The 23,054-nt window shown below is 50.7% G+C and overlaps 2 protein-coding genes across 2 annotated transcripts; one reads left to right on the top strand and one right to left on the bottom strand.

The window, feature by feature from the left end:
* Positions 1 to 4,620: 4,620 nt before the first annotated feature.
* CCT7 (chaperonin containing TCP1 subunit 7) lies at positions 4,621 to 17,623 on the bottom strand. The gene is made up of 12 exons (XM_082482172.1): positions 17,538 to 17,623; positions 15,960 to 16,113; positions 14,593 to 14,699; positions 14,017 to 14,142; positions 13,303 to 13,355; positions 12,103 to 12,274; positions 10,342 to 10,506; positions 9,057 to 9,245; positions 8,347 to 8,444; positions 7,502 to 7,634; positions 6,148 to 6,354; positions 4,621 to 5,253 (listed from the first exon to the last, which is right to left on the bottom strand). Exons 1-12 carry the CDS (start codon positions 17,541 to 17,543, stop codon positions 5,029 to 5,031), a joined length of 1,635 nt encoding a protein of 544 aa, XP_082338298.1. The 5' UTR covers positions 17,544 to 17,623; the 3' UTR covers positions 4,621 to 5,028.
* A 435-nt stretch (positions 17,624 to 18,058) lies between these two features.
* Positions 18,059 to 21,386, top strand: PRADC1 (protease associated domain containing 1). Its single transcript, XM_082482933.1, has 5 exons — positions 18,059 to 18,124; positions 19,009 to 19,109; positions 19,827 to 19,936; positions 20,378 to 20,545; positions 20,809 to 21,386. Exons 1-5 carry the CDS (start codon positions 18,070 to 18,072, stop codon positions 20,927 to 20,929), a joined length of 555 nt encoding a protein of 184 aa, XP_082339059.1. The 5' UTR covers positions 18,059 to 18,069; the 3' UTR covers positions 20,930 to 21,386.
* Positions 21,387 to 23,054: the final 1,668 nt, after the last annotated feature.

The following is a 23,054-nucleotide window of genomic DNA, read 5'->3' as shown; positions in this document are numbered from 1 at the left end:
AGAAAAATAAAATCCCACCTCTCTCCGTGTGTCACGGTCTCAGCTGCCACCCAAGGGACAGCCACAGACAGGTGGTGGACAGCTTGCCTGGATCCTTCAAAAAGCTCCGAAATCGGCTAAAACAGAACAACAACAACAACAAAAACCATGAAAAGTGTTGATAAAGGCTCTTAAAGCAGTTGAACGATATTTTCTCTCAGCTCTTAGAGGAGCCCGCCCCAGGAGTGGGCGCATCGCTTCAGCTCATAGTTTTGGGTTGAAAACCTGCAGGTCCGGGTGGAATGAAAGCATTTGGGAATCAGTGCCAAACGACAAAATGCTTAAAAAAAAAAAAAAAAGGAAAAAAAAAAAAAAAAAACCAAAAGAGGGAGCAGGGAGATTTTAGCAACCGGAGACGGTTTGTTGCGACCAAAGCACCGCAGGGTATTGTTACAAAGGTGAGCAGTGGCGACACACAACTTTCCCTATTGGTGGGAGGGAAAATAACCCCCCACGATGGGTGAAACTGTCCCTCCTGCCCCGAGGAAAAGCTGCTGCAAATCCTTACCTGGTGTGCAGCAGCAAGGAGGGGAGGGAAACTGCCCGAAAGCAGGGAAAAATGGGATTTTTCTGATCCAGCCTCGGGATTGAGCCCTCGGGGAGGGGTGGGGGGTGAGGTGGGCTGGGGCCGGGGACAAGCGGGTGCAATGGTGCGGGAGGGCAGGACGGCTTTTGGGAAGCGAGCGCGGTAACGTACACTTGCTTAGAGATAATCAGAGATGAGCTCCCCACAGGGAGGAAAAAAAAAAAAATATATATATACAGGAATTGCAATCATTTTCCTAAAGCACTTCATGGCGGTGCAAGTTCAGCCCCTGGTAAGCAATTTCCGAGGGGCCCTGTACAGTGACCTCCTCCCTCCCGAAAGGTAGCAAGTTTGCCTCCTGAGTTATTTTTTTAAATCTATATAAATTTAGGTCTATTTTAGTCTTTTGCAGCAATGTGCCAGTGTCTGGAGAACCAAACGACCTTTCTTCCCCCTACCCAGTGGTCCCTTGATGCTAAACCAGGTCCTCGATGCTAAATCTGCCAGAGGATGCTGCCCTGGAGGAGGGAGGGGAGGGGAAGAGGTGGGGATGGGGATGCAGCCAAGATTGGGGTGAAGTCCAAGATGGAAGGGGGGGTTGTCAGGGGGAGGCTCTGGGTGGTTTTGGCAGCAGCAGGGTCCAACAGCGGCCGGGGAGAGCGGGTGAGGGGGTGGCTGCTGCCCATGGGCCGCGGGAGACCGTGGTTTTAGCACTTTGGTTGGTACTATCACCTGTAGACGCACTTTGATGTTGTTGCTTTGAAACTTTGCCGAGTGTAAACAATGTGTATTTAAAGAATTACAAAAAAAAAAAAAAAAAAGTGTGTAAAGAGCTATTTTATGATTCAGTGTTGAATAAAGACTCTTGAGATTGAGGCGGGGTTTTCACTCTCCTGAGGGCCACGTTGAACCCGGGCCAGCGCTGGGCAGCTTGAGCACCAAACCAGTGAGACCAGTTGCTGTTTGGGGCTTAACTGGAAGCATCCCTCCTCCTACCTCCCTCTCCCTGCAGACACAGGTGTTTTAGGGCCCATGGTTTCCATCAGCTCAGCCCCATGGGGTACAGAGACAAAGCAAGGTACAGGGACAACGTGGGGGGTGCAGCCTCCTTCCAACCTCAGCTGAACAGCAGCATTTGCTCAACCTCTGGGTTGAGGAGGATCAGGTGAGGGACCAGTTAGGTCAATTAGATATTCACAAGTCCATGGGCCCTGATGGGATGCACCCGAGAGTGCTGAGGGAGCTGGCAGAGGTCATTGCTGGGCCACTCTCCACCATCTTTGAAAGGTCCTGGAGAACAGGCGAGGTGCCTAAGGACTGGAGGAAAGCCAATGTCACTCTGGTCTTTAAAAAGGGCAAGAAGGAGGACCTGGGGAACTACAGGCCGGTCAGCCCCACCTCCATCCCTGGAAAGATGATAGAACAGCTTGTTCTGGGTGTCATCTCAAGGCACGTGGAGGAAAAGAAGGCTATCAGAAGTACTCAGCATGGATTCACCAAGGGGAAATCATGCCTGACTAATCTGATAGCCTTCTACGATGGTATGACTGGATGGATAGATGAGGGAAGAGCGGTAGATGTGGTCTACCTTGACTTCAGCAAGGCGTTCGACACGGTCTCCCACAGCATCCTCACAGGGAAGCTTAGGAAGAATGGGTTAGATGAATGGACAGTAAGGTGGATAGAAAACTGGTTGCAAGACAGAGCTCAGAGGGCTGTGGTTAGGGGCGCAGAGCCTAGTTGGAGGTCAGTGACGAGTGGTGTTCCCCAGGGGTCAGTACTGGGTCCAGTCCTGTTCAATATATTCATCAACGACTTGGATGAGGGGATAGAGTGCACCCTCAGCAAATTTGCTGATGATACAAAGCTGGGAGGGGTGGCTGACACACCAGAAGGCTGTGCCGCCATACAGAGAGACCTGGACAGGCTGGAGAGTTGGGCAGAGAGGAATCTTATGAAATTCAATAACGGCAAGTGTAGGGTGCTGCACCTGGGGAAGAATAACCCCATGCAGCAGTACAGGTTGGGGGCTGACCTCCTGGAGAGTAGCTTTGTAGAAAGAGACCTGGGAGTCCTGGTGGACAACAGGATGACCATGAGGCAGCAATGTGCCCTTGTTGCCAAGAAGGCGAATGGCATGCTAGGGTGCATCAAGAAGAGTGTGGCCAGCAGGTCGAGGGAGGTCATCCTCCCCCTCTACTCTGCCTTGGTGAGGCCGCACCTGGAGTACTGTGTCCAGTTCTGGGCTCCCCAACTCAAGAAGGACAGGGAACTGCTGGAGAGGGTGCAGCATAGGGCTACCAAGATGATTAGGGGACTGGAACACCTCTCTTATGAAGAAAGACTGAGGGAATTGGGTCTCTTTATTCTGGAAAAAAGATGGTTGAGGGGGGACCTGATCAATGCTTATAAATACTTAAAGGGTGGGTGCCAGGAGGATGGGGCCAGGCTCTTTTTGGTGGTGCCCAGTGACAGGACAAGAGGTAACGGGCACAAACTTGAGTATAAGAAGTTCCACCTAAACATGAGGAGGAACTTCTTTACCTTGAGGGTGGCAGAGCACTGGAACAGGCTGCCCAGGGAGGTGGTTGGAGTCTCCAACTCTGGAGACATTCAAAACACACCTGGACGTGTTCCTGTGCAACCTGCTCTAAGGTGGCCCTGCTCTGGCAGGGGGGTTGGACTAGATGATCTCCAGAGGTCCCTTCCAACCCTATGATTCTATGATTTGGCAGCACAAGATGGTGCCGGAGAGCCCAGCGGCAGCGGGAGAACTCACACCCCACACTGGGGCTGAGAAAGATGTGACTCCCATCCCCACCTCCCTTGGCAATGTATGGGGCTGATCTTAACCAGAGAAAGAAAAGTTGAGTTTGAACATTTTTGTCGCAGTTCTCTGCTGGGAGAAAAAAAAAAAAATATATATTTCTGAACAGTCTGAGGGGGGGAAACAGGAAAAGGGAGATTAATTTTTGGTGGAGAAGCCAGCCCAGGTGGCTGGAACATTCCCAGTTCCCAGATTACAACCCCACAGTTCACAATCAGTTTTACGGGTTGGAGAGTACCACAGGAGGAGTTGAAAACCCAGCTTCCCAAGGCACAGGGAGATGCAGCCACGCTGCCATCCATGAGACAGGCAGGAGGAAACACATTCCTCCAAGTCGCTGCTGCTGGAGGGGAAACACCCTCAGCCACACGGACCTGCCATCTGCAATGGGCAACCCATTGCACCCCACTAGTCCCGCTTTGACCCTCCCCAGCTGCAGAGCTGGTGCGCTGTCTCTTGGGAACGTTCATGTTTAAGTGCCAAGAGAGTTTTACATGAAACCTGCAACTGCACTTGCTTTTCAGCACAACCACTCACATGCTGCTGATCATGCTTCAGCTGACAGGAACGGCCACGAGGGTCACGTTAAGGGATGTACTGGATGCCTTTATGCCTCTAACGGGGCTCGTACTGGCTGTTGCATAGCAGCGCTTTGTGAATGGGGCAGAAATAACACATTTTTGTGGTGTAAGGGACCATCAACTTGCCTAATTAAATGAGATCTCCAAAGGTCGATACCGGAGAGATACCGAATTTATGCCACCATCTTCCATTAACACTTTCAACCTACCAGACCCAAGTCTCCCCTCGTTCCTCAAAAGAATTTTCCTGCCAGAGACACTCCAAGCGCTAGGATCCATACCTGAAGCACCACCAGCCCCACGCGCCCCCTCCCCATCACCAGGGCTGGAGATGTCGGACACAGCCCTGCCCTTGAACCACTTCCCACGAAGCAAAAGGCGAGATGTAAATGGCGCATTAAGCAAAAGCAAGTAGAAATGTCACTGAGCAATAGAGAGCTCCAAGAGAGCTAACACATGCAGAGGCCATCTGTCTTGGAAGCACAAGGAACTGGGGTGTGCTAGGAGTCAATCCTGCTTCCCAGAGCAGCGCCTGCTTTTAAATGGGGCAAAAAAGTTTGACAGGTTAACCTTTTAACTCTAACCATGAGCTACCACCCTGCAGAACGAAGCAAGCAGCAGAAAACAGAGGAACAGCCCAATTTGCCACTGAAACAAAGTCATCTTTTATTGTTTTTGAGCCTGGGTTCAAAACCCCCAGCAGAAACAGGGCAGGGGTGGAGGGAGGGGAAGAGTATAAATATGAACACTCGCTGTACTACCTGCCAGCATTGAAGAGGGCTCTGCTCAGTGCGGCTTCCAAGCAGACGGACATGGCGAGCCTAAGGGGATCAGTGCTGTGTAGGAAACGTTGGGGCAGGGCACCTCACTGGAGGTTGCCACTGCTGAGGCCAAGATTTGACTCTAATTAAACAAGGCCAGTGGTTGCCCGTAAGCCCTCAAAATGACCATCTGGTAAACGGCCCGTTAATTAAGCTAAAAATCAATTCTTTGTCACTTTGCACGTTGGGAGGAGAGCGCCAGCCCCTGTCACAACGCCGAAGGGGAATGGGGTCTCAGTGGTTGTGGGGTCTGCCTCGCCCCCGGCCCCGTCCACTGGGCGCAGCGTCCACAGTGGAACGGGGATTCTTGATGGTTTCGTCCACAGAGACGATGAGGCAGGCAGCCTCCGAGGCTGCCGTCAGCGCATTCATGCGCACAATGGCTGGCTCCCACACGCAGGCCTCGAAGTTATCAGCAATGTCCTCGTTGTTCACATCCACGCCATACCACATACCTCCCTGGTGGGAGAGAAGACAGGGAAAAGAGTCATTATTGGGCTAGTTTGGACTTTGAAGCCAGTGCACTGGGAAGCAGACACATGCAAATGTTCAGGGAGAGGCAGAGACTGGCCCTTGCTGTATGAAGGAAGAATATTTGAGAGAAACAAAGGAATAAAAAAAAAAAAAAAAAAAAGCCCCTGTTGTCAGCAAACAGTGCTAGCAAAGTGTCATAAAAGAGTAGGTGTGCTCCTTTTCAGAAAGAAGCTGTAGAAGCCTTACAGGTCTGACTTCCACTCCACTGCTGTCTCACTCCCCTACCCACAGCCCCAGTTTTTGCAGCACAGGATACAGCTGCTCATTTTGGGGAATTCCTCCTAACCTCACAATCATCATCAGGTGGGAGTGACCCACAGAGCAGCACCTGCTTCTGAGAGAAGTCAAGGGGGCAACCTCCAACTGCCTGAATTCAGACTGCATGTGCCTGCATGCATATACGCCACAAGATCTGAAACAATCACAAGCAGTCAGGACCTCCAGGCTGCAGCTCCTTTGGAAAACACACAGCTCAGCCAGCTTCTATATTCCAATGACTTTAATATTTAATATAGAAGCCTCCCTCCTGGCAAATGATGTATTTTTAAAAAGCAAATCAGAACTCCCAGCTCTAGAAGTCACTCAACAGCTGAGATCAAAGGAAAAACAGCTCATTTCCTTTTATAGAAACCTGCACCAAGCCCACACTTGATCTGAGAACAAAACACTGCATTTAATCAAAGAGGATGCAAGCCTAACATGGGCTTAGCTGAGTTACACCGGATCCATCAGGCTCAAGGAAAAAAAAAAGAAAGAAAGAAAAACCACACACACTAATGGTTCCCTCTAATAGCCCTCAGTTCAAAGGTGGGCACCTACCTGCGCATGCTTAGCTCGGAGCTTGTTCAGTATGTTGGTGGCATCAAAGCCAGCGTTGTCGCAGAGTTGGCGGGGAATGATCTCAAGGGCTTTAGCATAAGCACCTATCAGCAGCTGCTGCTTGCCTGGAATGGTCCTGGAATAGTCCCGGAGATATTTGGAAAGCTCCATCTCTATGGCACCACCTCCAGCAACAACGGAGTCATTCTGAAAGAGGAGGGGAAACTCTCACACTGCTTCCAAGAAGGAGGAGAGCTAGAAAGCCTCCTTTCCTGCAGGTGTTGCACATCAGGGTGACGCAGACATGCCAGGCCCAGGGGAACCTATAGCCCAGGCCGCTGACATCCCTGGGAGTGCCTGCCAGCTTTGCTGGAAGCTTCAGAAACAGGCCAAGAACCTCCAGTGGCAGCTACCAGCAGTTCTTTCCTGCTGTGCACAAGATAAAGGAGCGGTTTGGGGATGCTGTAGCAGGGAGAAATGGCAGACCACAGTCCCCTTGTGCTGGGCAAGTTTCCCTCACTTCTGTAAAGCATTTAAAATTTAAGGTATTTGCAGTAGCACTTCACAGCCAAGTTCTGCTATTTTTTCCCCTCCCTATTTGCTTCAATAGGGAGACCAGGATATTCTTTCTCAAAGCAAAACAGTTCCAAAAATCTTAACATGCTTCTTCCCATCCCCGCAGGGCACTCAGCCTCAAAGCTGTTTTTAACCAGAAAACAGCACATTAACACCTTATTATGCATAACCCAGAAACACCCGCAGTTAGGCAGCATCTATCACACAGGACCAGCAATTCCACAAGCAGAGCACACATCCACACACAACTCAGACTTCTCTCTTGGTGCTTTCAGCTGACCTTCACAGCCAGGGGACAGTTACCCCCTTAGATTGATCACCAAGAGAGGGACCAAGTGGCTTTAACGGGCACTGACATGCACATGAGTCAGTCCTGCTATTCAAATCTACTGAAGATCTACCCAACGCATCCAGAAGACTGTGTTCCCTTTCGGATGGAGGTGTTTACAGAACACACCACAACCCCACAAGCACAAGTTATGACTGTACTAAAGAGAAGGCAAAAACCATGCGTGCTTGAAAAGCAGTTGGCAACGCTGTAGAGACAACGCTGCAGAGACAACGCTGCTTTGGCCAAGGAAGAGCAGCTGAGTTAATCAATCAGATGCTACCCGCCTGCATGCTCCAGTCAACTGGCTGAGAGCTCCCGGTCTCTCCCGAGAGACCTCAGCCAAATGCTGGTGTGTGAAAAGGTTTCTAGAAGGAGTTACAGCTGTGCCAGGTCTGATCAACAACCTCAATGCCAATCCAGCAGGGAGGTATCTCCACTGGTCCTTACCTTGATTGCTCTCCTGACTATCATGATGGCATCGTGCAGGGACCGTTCCGTCTCTTCCATGAACTGCTCTGCACCCCCTCGCAGGATTATTGTGCAAGTCTTTGCCTTTGGGCAGCCTGTGAAGAAGTTATACCTGCCAATAGCACAACACAAGAAGGGTTAAGGTGACAGAGAAGTACTGCTGCTGTACAGCTTCACACAGACACAACAGTATGGGAACAGAGAATTTCTTTACAAGCCAGTTGCATGACTGAAGCTGTTTCACCCTAAGCAGTGCCCCTATCAGATCTTGATCTAAGAAGGAGCAGAGCCAGGCAACACGCAAGTGAAATTCAAGCTGACCCAGGAAAATCCACTCTCTTCCTGTTGCTAGGGCTTTGCACTAAACCTGTGCTCTCGTTTTCACTTGGCAGGAACACAGCAGATGTTAGCAGGCAGCCCCAAAGAGGATTTCTCCTCTAGCAATGGGAAGAACCTTATTATATAGTACCCAGCTTCATTTGCACTGATAGTGAACAGTCAGTGTGGGATATCAGATTGAGTGCCACAATCGACCCCAAAATGCGTTGCTTCTAAGTTACAAATGAAAGAATATCACTATGCTTTCTACAAGGCATCAGGGAATAAATATATAGTTTTAAAAGTATATAAAGGAGCTAAGATTTAGATGACAGCTTACTCCTGCCCCCTTCCCGTCAACGTCATTAAAAGCAGCAATAACGCTATCTTGTTTTTACACCATCACCTTGAGAGATGCTCAAACCTGCAAACGCTTAGACCCTAACCTTTCAAACTGATCTTAGAGTGCTTACACAGGACTACAGGTTCACAGCTGGTGTATTTACCTCTCTCCTCCAATTTGAGTCTCCTCAAAGAGTTCGCATCTGCCCAGAACATCATCCGATAGGGCATTGACACTAGTCTGAATGGAACCGCCGCAGGCCTGCACAGAAAGGAGATAAAGTGCAGCATTACCAACACTGACAAACAAGACAAATTTACCCAGCAGGTCCCCACTCTTCAGAGACAGCTCAGCCTTTTAGCTGATGCAAAACTACCCTGCAGGCCAGGTCCAGGAAAAAAAACCTTCTACTTTCCTCCCATCTCATGCATCTAGGCAGGCTACCAACATTAGAAATAATCCTCGACAGCAAAGTAAGATTAAGCTTCTTCAAACTGCTGACTCAGAGGCTCTAGATTCCAGCAGCTAAACAAAGAAAGCTTAGGAAAAAAACAGTCACGATGGAAGAGGCAAGAACTAGGGAAAATAAACCTCTACCGATGCAATGTACAGACCCTAATATATAATAACATCAGAGAAACAAAAAAAGCAGTGCAGATGTAATTAGTGCGTGATTCTTCATTCTGTCAAGGAACAGCTTTGTCAGTATATGGCAACTTTACAAAATAACCACAATGGCAAAAACTATGCGATTTGAATTTTAAATCTTTGTAAGTGTGTTCAGTCACTGATTGCTGCCCTGTTTTGGGAATGACCAGCCTGGAGCTGTTAAGACTAAATCTGAAGTCTTTATTCTGAAGCAAGGCAGCTCACCATCATAGTTCGCTTGAGATCTTCTTCTGGGACACGGCCGGCACAAAACATGTCTCTATCCGCAAAGTACTGAGTAGCCACATCACCGATAGGAAGTTTGGACAGGACGACTTTGGCTCCCGACTTGTGGATTTTGTCTAGTTTGTCATACAAGATGTTCCACTCAGCATCCACAATGGCCTGGTAATCCTAGCAGGGACGAGAGAGTTCACATTACAAAGAGTTGAAAATGCCAACCCACAGTGCCTGCAAAGGGAGAGCTTATCTAAAACAAAGGCAGCAGTGACACTGCTCTGTGCAGCCCCAGCAGACAACTGCTTTCCAAGACTCATAGGTGATTTTAGGTCACTCTGTTTTATGACAAGAGCCATGTCTGTAAAAATGCTTCCAGCGGCAGAACTGAGTTGATAAAGAAGCTGGATGAGCTGACAGAGATGCAGCAACAGCTCAAAAGAGAGTGAGCACAAGGAGGAAGAAGGGATTATACTGATGTCTGAGAGGTGTTTACAGAACTGTGCATGGGTGTTGGGGTAGAGAGACTTACAGTATCTACCACAGAGGAAAAACCTCATGCTTTACCAGCATGCCCAGACTTCACAAGCCCATTGTGCTCTAGCTGTCAGTGAAATACAGCCATAGACAGCTGGGAAAGCTTACAACAGCACACAGCAACACCTCACACAGCAGACGACTACAACAGCAAAGACCATCATGTTCACCATGGCAGAAAGGGGAACTTTAAGGAAACAATTAGCGAGAACATTGGGTCCAAGACCCCCAAAACAAAGCACTTAGAGATCTTTAGGTACCACAGTTATGCACGAACCAAATGCATGCAACATTGTGGTACTTTCCAAGAAGGTGTCAGAGAATGACCATGCTTCATAAAGTTATTTTAACCAGATGGAAAGAGAACTACTGTCCAAATGGCTATCTTGTTTGCTTAATTTTGCAGAAGCTTTTTCCAGCATTTAAAGCACTGCTTGATAAGCTTTCCCTGGAAGGTCACTTGTTAGGCATAAAGAAGCCACCACACCGCTGACGACTTATCATGGCATAGCTGAGGCACAATGAATGAGCAGAAACATGCCTTAAACCGGCTGTAATTCAGAGTCTGCCAAACCCTTCTCCCAAACAAGGCAGCATAACCCACCAGATACCTTCGGGGGGGGGGGGGGGGGAAAGGATGTGCAAAAGGCAATCTTATTTATCCCACTGGCTCTCAAGCAGCCACCACATCTTGCGGGCATGAGGAATTGGAACAGGCTCCCCTTTCGGCTCTTACCTCCACAGTGTTTACTCTGACTTCAGCATTGTCCTTCTCGGCTTTGAGCTCCAGCTCCACATTCAGCAAGGCAATCTTGGGAGACTGATACTTCTTGGGTTGCATTTCAAACCCAGCATAAGAGAATGTCTTCTTAAAGGCAACTCCAGCCACCAGTTGAGAGTCCTTGAAGACAGGGATATGTGTTAGGCTCACCCTCCAAAGGTTTTCTCAACAGGGTTAATAACTCCCACAGGAGACTCCCTGCTTTCAGAGTCCTCATTTACAAAGCACTCACCAACAGCTGTCTCTTTTGATTAACCCACTTTTAGAGAAATAAGCAGCAAATACTTTCTTCTCTCCGTTCACAAAACCAGCTTCTATCACTTCCTTTCTACCCCTCAAGACACTGCAGCGAAAGATGCTGTACAGAATCTGAAGATCAAGGGATGGTGCAATCTGTTCCCTCTCTGATGTCTTTCCCATTTCTACCCTTTGAAGACGAATAATTCTCACCCACAGCCCCACACCTGTTGTTTTTTGTTTGTTTTTTTTTGTTTGTTTGTTTGTTTGTTTTCCCCTGGTCTGGTTTTCCTAGCTCCATCACCACCTCCAGGATTGTCTGGCAGCAGGACTGCCCTGCCCAACACTGCCCCCTGAATTGAACTTCTTGACTTCATGGCTGGGAGAGATATCAGCATCTAAATCTCCTACCATGAGTATCTAACCAAGCACTGCAGACCCAGCTCTGCCCAGCCACTAAAGCCCAGTGGGTCCCTGTCCCTCCTAAGCTAGGACAAGCACAGACTTTCTCTGCTTTAGCTGACAGGGTGAGATGACCCAGAATCTCTCACAAGCCAACCCTGAAAAGTAGCGTGCTAAATTATTTGCCCCATCCTTATACAGGTCTCCAAGGAGTCTGACAGTGGAATATAGGGGCCAAACAATACAGAGCAAGGAACGACACTTTTATCCAGAACGGGAGACACCATCTTCCCCAGGGGACCAATTTCTGCAAGCCTCAGAATACCAGCAGGCCCAGACACCACAAAAACAGATGCTGAAACATTCCTAATTCACTGAATTAGTTGTCTGGGCAAGATAATGGCATAATTATGTCTCTTCTCAATGAAAATGCTCATGCAGAGTGTTTACAGAGAGTAACAGCCACAGAATAACAATTCAGAGACTGTGGCGTGCTTCACTTTTCATCACAAGGGTCCCAAGCGACAGGCCAAACCTGTGCTCTCTTCTGCCTGTATCTTGCGTAGAACAGACACACCAACAACTCCCTACCACACACCCATGTGCAGTCTCATATGTGACACGTATTCCAGCATTGTGGTACAAACCACAGACTATCTGCTCTGCCCACCACTAGATCAGCTTCTTCACAACATTTTCTTTGCATTTTTCCTAGCCCAATACTCATGCATACAACTACAACCAGGACTGTATGGCTTTTGGTTCCAGAAGAAACAAAGACTACCCACAAAAAAAAAAAATATTCATTATTTGCAGACATGTAAGTGGAATTTCTATCAGTAACAACATTCGCTGCAGAGGGCCATGATAAGAGTGTATTTGGCTCAAAAAAACATTTCCTGCCTACAGAAAAATCCAGCCCTATTCAGTAAGATTTTTCCTCACATCAACAGCTTTGTTTCACTTTGTTAAATCCTGAACAGGCATTATCAAGCCAGGCTGCATTTCTGCTACAGTCAACCCATCAAAGGAGCTGTGATCGCTGTCTCCTTCAGGACAGACTCTGACAGAACTTACTTCCAAAGCACCTCCTTGCACTTTCTTTATTCCAATCATTTTGAGTTGTAACAAGTCGTCTAACATCATGACAGCATCTACGACCATCTTGGAAAAAAACTCCTTGCTTTGGGAGATCAGCTTAGAGCTCAGGGCTGTGGCTGCACACTTCTCCAGCAGGCTTCTCTGCTCACTGCAAGAAAGAAAGAAAAAAATAAGGTCTTGATCCCTTACCAATTCTTTTCACAAGCTCACTAAACATTGCATGTGGTGTGATTAATTAATCCACTCTGATAGCGGCGAAGATCCCTTTCTGTCGATAGGGAAAGCAGGGCACGCATGTCAAAGCCCAGACTGTCAACGTATGATTCTCCCTTTTAGAACCCGAGCATCAGATGAGCACTGACCAGGTCAGTTGGCTTTTAGACACCATAGGCCTAAGCAAAACACCAGGGCTCAGCATCCTCTCCTTCATCCTAAGGCAGTAGGAAGTTTCTGAAACCCTCTAAAGGTGGCATGTTCTTTAAAGTATTAACTCAGGTAATGCATGCCATAACAGCGTGGATGACACAATGGACCCAGGGAAACTGGGATCCAACTTGCAGGCTCTGTTACCCAAGTTACTGCTGACCATGAGAACTATTGTATTTCACATCACAGGACAGCAGAAAGGATACAACTCACTCCGGTTTATTTAAGATGGTTACACAGTTCAACCTGAACTTTTACTGCAGGTATTAGTAATGTCAGATCAAGCAGACAAGAGCTTAAAAAGCAGGGAGAAAATGAACTCTAGTATTCTCACCTCAGTTGAATGGATCATTCCCTTACTGTTATTAGCTATCTAACTTCATGTATACAACAGCTAAAAAGTGATCTCATTTTCAGAAAAGCGCTGAGCATTTAAGACTGCCACTGATTACAGGAAAAGCTTAGAGTCTCCATCACCACTGGAAAAAAGAAATCAGGCCAATTATTTTGGTACCTAGCTTCTTCCATGTGCACTGGAAGAAAGACACTGACCTACATACTTCGCTGCAGCCCAAGTAGGAGCACGGCATCTGCCCCAGAGGAGCAAGAAACTCCGAAAGCTCAAGAATAACCCCACTGTGGGGCCTCAGCTGTTTCATGCAACCTTGAGTCCTCAGCCAGAGCCACAGCAGAAGTCGGAACATCCTCACACCAGCTAACACAACCAGGTCATCTCTAAGGCAAACTTACTCTTTATCTTCCTTCTTCACTGCAACAGCGATGTCTTTGATCTTGTTTACAGCCTGTCAAAACACAAGCCAACAGCTGGATTAATGATTCATGCTCGCAAGCTGATCATATCTCCGACTTTCCTTTCTGTATTTCAAGTTACCTTTTATTCCCTACTTCAGCATCACTGAAGTTTCAAGCATTTAAGCTATTCCACCCTTCCACCAGAGTAATTCTAAGAAACACACCAACATAAGAGGATCGGGAAGAGGTTCAGAGCTGCTCCACTGCTTTCAGTAGAGATGTGTGGAATCAAAGGGCTATTGAGGGAGTTAATCTCCAGCGAAGGTTCAGGTTAATGGGACTGATGTGCTTCATGGCATGTAAGGTTTACCAAGGAGTAGCGGAGATCAGGAGAATGGGAAATGCATTTTCCCACTTGTTCGTCCTTGGAGCAAAAACAAAGGAAGCAATAGCGCTCAAGAGGTACTAGCTGGTAATAACAGCTCACTGACACCAGAAAAGGCAGTTGATGTTTGCAGTAAGACATCATGAGATCACTACTGTCACCCCCACGCCCATTCATTACTGACTTTTGCCTGGAAGTGTGTTATTTTTCCTCTCTGGCACAGAACTGCTCTCCTCAGATGCTCTGGTGAAGCATCAATACAATACATCCCTCGGGTCTGCAGCGGCAGCCAAGCCCTCCCTCAGCTACAAGCAGCGCTGCCTTACCAACTGTGTTGCTGTGCGAAAGGCACGGATGATGATTTGAGGATGGAGACCTTCCTCCACATAGGGCTTCACTTGTTTCAGGAACTCAGCAGCGAGTAGAGTTACGGACGTGGTCCCATCACCAACCTGCAAAGAGAGGAAACACTCTGTGTCATCCACATACTGCAGAGCCACTGTGATAGCAGCTTCAAAACCATGCAAGGGCTTCCAAAGGAAATCAGGTTTCATAATTTTCTGTGCTCACAGATTTGCAGCTGGATTCTTTAGTGATTTAGAAGGGCTGGGTTCAGACTACATCCTGTTTGAGGGTGAAGTCTCATTTCTCAGTCACCTGTGTTCATGAAATGTGAACTTTGTATCTTTGACATTTCCAAACTCCCCATCAGTTCTGGCTGAAACTGTCTAAGAGATTTGTAAGTCATCATAAACAAAAAGGCATCAATAAAGAAACCAGAATGAATACCAGCAGTCCGTGAGCAATTCCCACCCAGTAACACAAAGTCCACACAACAATCGACAGGAGCAAGCCTGCTGCTGCGTGTTATGTTCCTGAGTGCAGCCAGGCCACCCTCCTACCTCTGCATCTTGAGATTTGGCGATATCCACTAATGTCTTCGCAGCCGGATGGACAACATCGAGGAGCTTCAGGATGGTGGCACCATCGTTAGAGATAGTGGCTTTGCCTAGGATTGATGTAGAAAAGGAAGTCAAGCTTGACCGCCACAAGTAAAGCCCTAGTCACTCTGAAAGGACACCCCAACACCCAAGGAAGCTTTTCATCAGAGAGACGTTAATACAACAGTAACTTCAGACCAGCAAATTCACCTTTCAGGTCAAATGTGGCCCCAACCCGGTATTATGCTACAGTGTTTCCCAAACAAGTCCTGGTCCTACACCATTGTCAATTTTGTCCTGTCTAAAGAACCACAGGCTCTCATCCCAAATTGACACTTCAAAGTAATTTTTCTTCAGTAAAACTGCTTTATTTCTCCTATGTGATTCGAGTTGTGATCACCATGATATTAATACACTCCTACAGCCAGATACACAAATATAAATTGGCTGAAAAATGAAGGGGTCACCCCCACGGAGAGGGGGATATTCTAGCCTGAAACTCACATGAAGAAAGAGACTAGAAATCATAGTAGTCACTAGGTAAATTTAAATCCAATTTAACAGAAGTTATTACAGTTCCTATTTGCAAAAACAAAGACAATTTTAAGACCTTAAACCTCACCCTTCAGTAACACCAATAAAAAGAATAACAAACACTATATTAGTCTGGTGACTTCACACAAGTCTTGGGGGGGGGGGGGGGGGGGGAGTCTCATCCCTAAATCACATGCCAAAAAACAAAACAAAACAAACAAAAAAACCCCAAACCAAACAAACAAAAAAACAAAAACAAAAAAAAAACACACCAACCCAGTAACATCCACTGACCTCACACTGAGCCACAACAAGTGCTGAGTAGCTCCACACATATTACAAGCCTCATTTAAAAAAATAGAGAGAGATGGTCAGGGATAGCTGAAGACCAGGTTCAAGATACACCGTTTCTCCTTTCGGGTATGGACCTTCTCATATCCAGTCCCACTAACCCTGGATCTATATAATCTCACAAAGACGACAGCTGCCTTAACTCAGGCTAATAGGCAGCAAACAGGTAGTTCCTCAGGCAGGTCTGACAATTATCTTCTCTTCAACAGTGGAGGCCAGAGTCAAGGTGTTAAACTGAACATTGATACAGAAACTGAAACTCTACTGGGAAAGCTGAGATTAGTATGGGGTGAGGAATTTGAAGTCTGCATATATGCAAATGCTGGTTTTAACCAATATGAAGGTATGAGTAAATATGCACACTGCCAGCATGCACTGCGCTTGGAGATTATTTCTGAGTGAATTTTCTACATGGCTGTGGAAGACCACTGCCCAGTGCTTACCCCGGTCATCCACAATGAGCTTGTCCATGCCCCGAGGTCCCAGGGTAGTGCGCACAGCTTCTGCGATAACCTGGCAGGCATTGATGTTGCTGACAAGCTGGGGGATCCCCTGTGAGGTGTCTGTCCCCTCCTTCAGCAGGATAACTGGTGTCGGCTGAAGAGAGAACCCACAGCAGAGCCATTACTCCAATCCCAATAGCCTGCAGACAACCTGGAGCTAACTCCTCACATAGCCCAGCATGCGACGATCACATAGAAAGCCCAAGACCAAAACCTACAGCCTCCTTAAAATTCCTCTGCCTTCACACAATCTAACTGCTTTCCATCTCCCACTGCTCCCAGCATAACTGATATTCACTCAACTGTCTCCAGTATACGCTCTGGTACCATACCATAACTGTCCCCAAAATAAGTGGGCTTCTTCCACACAGCATAGCTCAGCGAAGTTCTGATTTTGATGTTAGACTGGAGCAGACAGTACATGCAGTAATTACTGAGACAGTAGGGAACTGCATTAATGCTGCAACCGGATCACTGATTTTTTTATTGTAGTGCCAGCAAGATGGTCAAGCACAACAGCCTTTTACCCATCACACATCAAATCAGAGTCCAAGCTGCCTCAAGGATAGCAACTGCTGAAAGATGCTTTCACACGAAGGATGTGGTAGATGAACACAGTTTAAGTGATTACACCTGCCTGACAGCAAACTGTGCTGAAGACAGCTTAGATAACAGAGGCCACAGCAGACAAGGGCTTCTCACTGCTCTGAGAGTGCACCAGCCCTTGTCAGAAAGAAAACGTGCCTTACAGGCAAAGCTCAAACAAAGTCCAAACACAGCCAAAGTTTGTGAGGCACCCAGTTTTAAACAGCCACCTGCGGGCAGAGAGCAAAATTATACTATGACTGTTGCGCTAAAGAGTGACAAGGCTAGGACTGAGGCTCTGATATGTGCATAGAAGTTTCATAGTCAGGCCTCCCTAAGTTCTCTAAAGAACTTGTGGAAGAAAACGTACCGAGTTCTTCCACACACCCCCACAGCAGAGATCTCAACGCAAAAGAAACCCTTGTATCCTCGAGAAAATCAAACACACTGCCCTTGTGCGGCGGCCTGCCTGCTCCTGAGCAACAGCAACGGGCCTCAGAGCTGGGGAGGGCCGGAGTCGAAGGGGACCTGCAGCCGGGGGAAGACCCGGGCCGCGCGGCTGGGGGGGACGCAGCCATACGGCCGGGGCGGGAGGGGGACCGGGTCGCCGGCAGCCCCGCGCACCGGGCTGCACAACTACAACTCCCAGCACGCACGGCTCCCACCCAGCCCCTCCCGGCCGGCTCGGGAGCCCGGCGGGAACCAGGACCTGACTTGTCCCCTCTCGCCCCGGGTAGCGGCAGGCCTTTGCGGCACGGCGGCCTCCGCCATACCCGCTCCCCCCACGCCCCACGCCCCCCGCCGGCCCGAACGCGCACCGGTGCCGCCACAACCCCGCCAAACACGGCTCTTGGAGAGCGGCGGAGGCCGAGCAGGCCGCTGCCAGGGCAACGGGGTGCGGCGGCGGCGAGGATGGCGGCGGATAGCACTCACCATCATCCCGGCGGCACTCCTCGCTACTGCTACCCCCGCCTCAGACAAACTCCACCCCACAATACACCGCGCGCCGCCGAGAAGCTTCCTCGGGGCGGGAGGGGAAGCGCGCGTTGCTAGGCGACCGCTTCCGGCCGCGCTCTATGGTACGGGCGAGCAGAGCGGCCCCCAGCGAGGTGCCCCTCATTCCCGAACAGCCATAGAAAGTCAGTGAGGGCGGCTCACTATTTGCCAGGGGAGGTAGCGAGCACACGGCCCGGAGCGAGCAGGGCTGGTGGAGGGAGCTTTATTTGGCAGGGGCGGTGAGGGGACACAAAAACCGCGCCGCCCCGGAAACGGACACCGGGCTGACAGAGACCGAAAGGCGCAGCTGCGGCCCGATACCTCACAGGCCTCGGCGCCTGCCCGCCTAGGTCTCTCAGGAGATTGATGGCGGCGCCGGCCAATAGGAAGGTGCAGGCCGTGGGGGCCGCCAATGGGAGTAGGGGAGGGGGCGGGCGGGGCGGGGCGGCTGGCGGCGCCGGGCGCAGCCATGCTCCGCCGCTCGCTCTGGCTCTGCCTCTGCCTCTGCTCCTGCCCGGCCCGCGGTGAGTGCGAGCGGCCCGCCCGGCCCCGGCGCCCCGCCCCGCCCGCATGCCTTTCCCCTCCATGCACCCCGGCCCGGCTGCGTTTCCCCTCGGTGCACCCCGATCCCGGTGCACTTCTCCGTGCACCTGGGCCCGGTGCATGTCCCTTCCTGCACCCCAATCCGGCGGCGTTTCCCCTCGGGGCACCCCGATCCCGGTGCATTTCCCCTCCGTGCACCCCGACCTGATTGCATTTCCCCATCCAGCACCTCGTTCCGGGTTCATTTCCTCTCCTGCCCCCCAATCTGGGTGCATTTCGCCTCCATGCACCGCGATCCAGGTGCGTTTTGCCTCCTGCACCCCAGTCTGGGTGCATTTCCCTTCGCTGCACTCCAGCTCCATTGCACTTCCCCTCCTGCACCCCAATCTGCGTGCATTTCCCCTCCATGCACCCCAGCTCCATTGCACTTCCCTCCTCCAACACCCCAGTCCGGCTGCATTTCTCCTTGGCGCACCCTAGCCCCATCCCGGGTGCATTTCTTCTCAAGGTGCCTCGGTCCAACTGCATTTCCCCTCTGTGCAGCTTGATCTGGGTGCGTGTCACCCCTATCCCCTCTGTGGTCTGGCTGCGTTTTCCCCTTCCCCTCGTGCACCCCAGTCCCAGTGCCTTTCCACCATCTCCTCTGTGCTCCTGGGTGCTGGTGCATCTCCCCTTGCAGCACCCCAGGCTGAACCTGGCATTTTGGGTCCTCGACCCCGGGGCCCAGCCGGGAGTTGGCATTGCCAAAGGATGTGTTCCCTTCAGCATGGTGCAGTTCAGGGAGCAGTAGTTGGGTATTTTCCCTTGTTTCGGGAATTTTCCCATTTGTTTTCTCAGCCTCTCACCTCTTTCCATGCACACCCAGGTTTACGCATCCATGAATACTTGTATTTCCAAGTGCTGAGCCCTGGAGACATCCGCTACATCTTCACCGCCACTCCAGCCAAGGATTTTGGTGGTGTGTTTGTAAGTATTAAGAACTGAATTTGTCTTGGGTCCCCCTCCCTTCATAATATTTCTCTATTGCAGTGCCCAGTAATTTGAAGCCTTTTATAAAAGTGGAGATAATTGCTTTTTTGTGAGCCTTCCCATAGGAAGGAGGCACACAGTGATCCCTGCATTCAGCCTCAGCAGACTTTTGGAGGGGGAGTTTGGCCCCACATGTGTTCAGGGAGCACATGCCCCACTCTTTCCTCCTCCGAGGGGGGAGACAGGCACAGCCATGTCCCAGGAGGGCTCCTCAGGCTCCCATGGGGAATGGCAGAGTTAAACCAACTGGTCTGCAGGTGTAAGATCTTTCCCTGAATAAAACCAGAGTCAGGATGGGGGTGCAGGAGCAGACCTGCTAGGAAGCACATGGGACATTGAGGACCAGAGGAAAAGACACTTTCTGGCTCTGCACACATTCCCCAGGAGCACTAGTATGTATGAATGGTGCCGTGCCTCAGTTTGCCCTCTCTGCAGTGACAGCAAGATCTAGGCAAGTTGTTGAGTGAGGTTGGGATGGCTTTGCAGGGGCTGGAAAGGGGCAACCAGCATCCCTGCACCTGAGCTCCCTAAATCTCCCCAAAAGCACACCCCACACAGGGATGAGCAGGGCACAGCAGGGACGGCCGCGGTGGGGCAGGGGACGGGAAGCAGCCCCGATATCCACTTTGCTCATCCTTGCCTGTCTCCTCGGAGAACACAAGGTACGACCAGATCCACCTGGTCCCAGCAGATCCCCCCGAAGCCTGCGGAGAGCTGAATAATGGCGTCTTCATCCAGGACCAGATCGCCTTGGTGGAGAGGGGGTATGTCTGGTGTCGTGGGAGCTGTTGGGGGGGACCCTCGGGCAGGAGAGGAGCTGCCCACAGCACAGAGGGTGACAGTGCTGTGGCCACATCTTACCATCACCTACAGCTTCTTCCATGACTTACCCTGTGTGGGTGTACAAGGAAAATGTGAGGGTGCTCCTACCCCAGAGCGTTTCATGTTTTGTCTCTTAGAAAACAGCCTGCCCTAAGGTGGAAAAAACTCTATTTTATTTTCTTTTTCCTTAGGAGAAAATGGCCGAGTGTGGGCAGTCTGTGCCTAAAATACAGATTCAAAGAGGAGCAGGGTTTGGGGGAGGTGTGGGGCCAGGGAGACAGTCCCCATTTTGGGCATCTCCAGGCAAGCTCTGGCACTTGCAGGTTTCATACCTGCCAAGCATCCACCTGCGGCCACCAAAGGTTCATCACTGTCTGCCCCAGGGGTTGCTCGTTCCTGTCGAAGACACGTGTGATCCAGGAGCATGGTGGCCGAGCGGTGATCATCGCAGATAACGCCTACGATAATGACAGCTTCTATATCGAGATGATCCAGGACAGCACCAGGCGGACAGCCGACATCCCCGCACTCTTCCTGCTGGGCAGGGACGGGTAGGTGCCTTGGCCAAGAGACATGTCATCTTCCCAAGTGTGGAACATCTCATGGGAAGGGCCGATCAACAGCCTTGTCCCCACAAATCAGGGAGGTCCCAGTGATCAGCGTGTCCCACCTGGGCTTGGTGAGCCAGATTTTTAGTGGATTTAGTCAGAATTAATCTGCAGAATTTCTCTTTGGGATGGTTTGTGGTTTCTGCTCACACCTGAGCTCCAACTCTCCCAACTCAGGCACGCCTGTCACCTCTTTATCCTTCCAGGTACATGATCAGACGGTCCCTGGAGCAGCATGGGCTCCCCTGGGCCGTCATCTCCATTCCCGTCAATGTTACCAGCATCCCCACGTACGAAATGATGCAGCCCCCCTGGACCTTCTGGTAGCAGCGGGAGGCTGCGCCGGATCAAGGACTCAGTGGATCCCAGGAGATTGCCCAAGGGACCAGGTTTGAGGAAAGGGTCCCAACATGCTCCAGAGACCCCACCACCCAGCCTTGCCGGATTCAGCAATGGGAGATCTTTCTGCTGCTGCCAGCACATGGCTGAAGGGCAAACACCAGCGCCCACAGTGGGAACCTTGAGCTTGGCAACCGAGCACCCTTTGTAGTGACTTTCTGGGATGGAGGTGATGGCCCAGAGCAGGCCAGCACTTCCCCGAGAAACATTTTAAAGCTGCATACGATGCCACCGGTAATTTGTGCTGCTGATTTAGAGGCATGCAGCATGACGCGGATGCGGTATGACAGGGATGGGAGGGAGAGTGAGGCTTGGTCTGTACTAGCAGCACTCACCCAACATCTGTATATTTTTGTCTGAGCTAATGAAGTCTGAACAAGTTTTAAAGAAAGGGGAGTTTCTCTTTTTTTTTCCATCAGCCAGGGGACAAAAGAACCAATCTCATCCCCTAATGATGTTTTTCCTAGTAAACCTCCCAAGGTGCCTCCTCCAGCCAGGGCAGGGCTCACATCAGACCCCTGTGCAGCATGGATCAGTCATGCACTGGGGAAGAAAAAACAGCCTCACAGGACAGCATTGCATCCCTCCCCAAGGGCAGGCTGGGCACTGCCCAGGTCTCAGTAGGCTTCTGTTCCCTCATGCTCAAACCCTTACGTCCCCACTGACACCAGCCCCTGGACCATAGCCTTCGTCTCTGCACTGGGCACCCTCCAGTTTACCAGAAGAAATGACACGGGTCCCACTTCTCACCAGTCTCAGTTTATTACGAACACTGAAGGGGACGTGGCCCTGGGACGGCTGGGGACGAGCAGCAGGGTGCAGGGCTGGCAGCAGTGGTAGTGTAGTGGTGCCCATCTACAGCGTCGCCCTCGGTCCCACAATGCAGCTGCCACAGGCTTGAAGGAAGCAGCAGCAGGAAAACAGCTCCCCAAAATGCAAGAGGGGAGGACAATACCCCAGGCACATCCCCAACCTGCTGCCTGTCCATTGCTTGGAGCCATCTTCTCCCTCCGGCCACGTAGTCTAGATGGGGACACCGCAGACAGTGGTGCGGTCACATTGCTGGTGGGCAGCATGCGATGGATGACAACGCTCAGCTGCTGGTAACGTCTCCATGGTGGGCCCATTAAGCTTAGTGTGGGGAAAGCACACAGTACCACACTGTGTCCCTGGCCATGGTGGCTCCTGAAGCAGCCTGGAGCCGGACAGCCCGGCAGGACAGTTCACTCTCTGCAAAACCCCAAACATCTTTTGGGTTTTGGACGGTGACTGTGCTTACACAACACCGTAGCCCATGTCAGCTCTGGGCTAGCAGCAGCCTGGCCATTCCCCCTCCCTGAACAGCCCGGCAATCGCTGCAAGGGGCTTTGTATCGTGTAAAGGATGCAGCTGAGGCTGGAGGGAGGTGTCTGCCAGGGTCAGCCCCACTCTCCCCACTGGACTCAGGCATCTGAACCACCCTCTAAGGTCTCTCTGTCCCACCTGCAAAATTGTTTTGCCCCTTGCTGCTCACCGAGCCAAGGCATGTAATGGAGTATATATAAGGACCCCAGCTCCTTAGTGTGTAGATAGTGCTAATATAGACATTAAATAGTACCCCTCGTGCACAAACACACATACACACACACACACACACACACACACGTTCCCCTTGTCCCTGCAGGGTAGGAAAGGACATGCTCCTCCGTACCCACGGCCGGCACAGACACGGCGGAGCAGCCGCAGTGGCAGCCACAAGGTGACCACTGTGACATCCCCTACCCCAGCACAGATGCTAGCCGGATCCAGCCTCCCCTGCAAGCACCAGCCGGCCCCTCTGGGGACTGGGACACGGCAGGAGGCCACCAGCTCACAGCCTGTCCTCACAGGGAGGACAGGGACAGCCTGACACACACACATACGTACACACACACACACACACACACACAGAGCACACAACAAGGACAGGCGGGAGCAGGGCCTGCCTCCGGCTCCCCCACTGCCCCACTCCGCCAGACCTTCGCACCCACCACCGGCACGTGGCCTCCCACCCGACCCCACAACACAACCCTGT

The sequence above is a fragment of the Vanellus vanellus genome (genome assembly GCF_965231255.1).
Source record: "Vanellus vanellus genome assembly, chromosome: 4".
Lineage (NCBI taxonomy): Eukaryota > Metazoa > Chordata > Aves > Charadriiformes > Charadriidae > Vanellus > Vanellus vanellus.
The sequence above is the reverse complement of the archived record's forward strand: the minus strand, read 5'-3'. Positions and strand labels throughout refer to the sequence as shown.

Bases quoted from the DNA above. Each gene is read 5' to 3' on its own strand.
- PRADC1 (XM_082482933.1), top strand. From the start codon at position 18,070: ATGCTCCGCCGCTCGCTCTGGCTCTGCCTCTGCCTCTGCTCCTGCCCG. The intron at 19,110-19,826 runs GTAAGTATTAAG...GTCTCCTCGGAG, and splicing joins AGGATTTTGGTGGTGTGTTT to AACACAAGGTACGACCAGAT. The intron at 20,546-20,808 runs GTAGGTGCCTTG...TTATCCTTCCAG, and splicing joins TTCCTGCTGGGCAGGGACGG to GTACATGATCAGACGGTCCC.
- CCT7 (XM_082482172.1), bottom strand. The intron at 14,700-15,959 runs GTAAGCACTGGG...CATCAATCCTAG, and splicing joins GCTCATTGTGGATGACCGGG to GCAAAGCCACTATCTCTAAC. The intron at 7,635-8,346 runs GTAAATACACCA...TGCTATTGGCAG, and splicing joins ACTCAAATTGGAGGAGAGAG to GTATAACTTCTTCACAGGCT.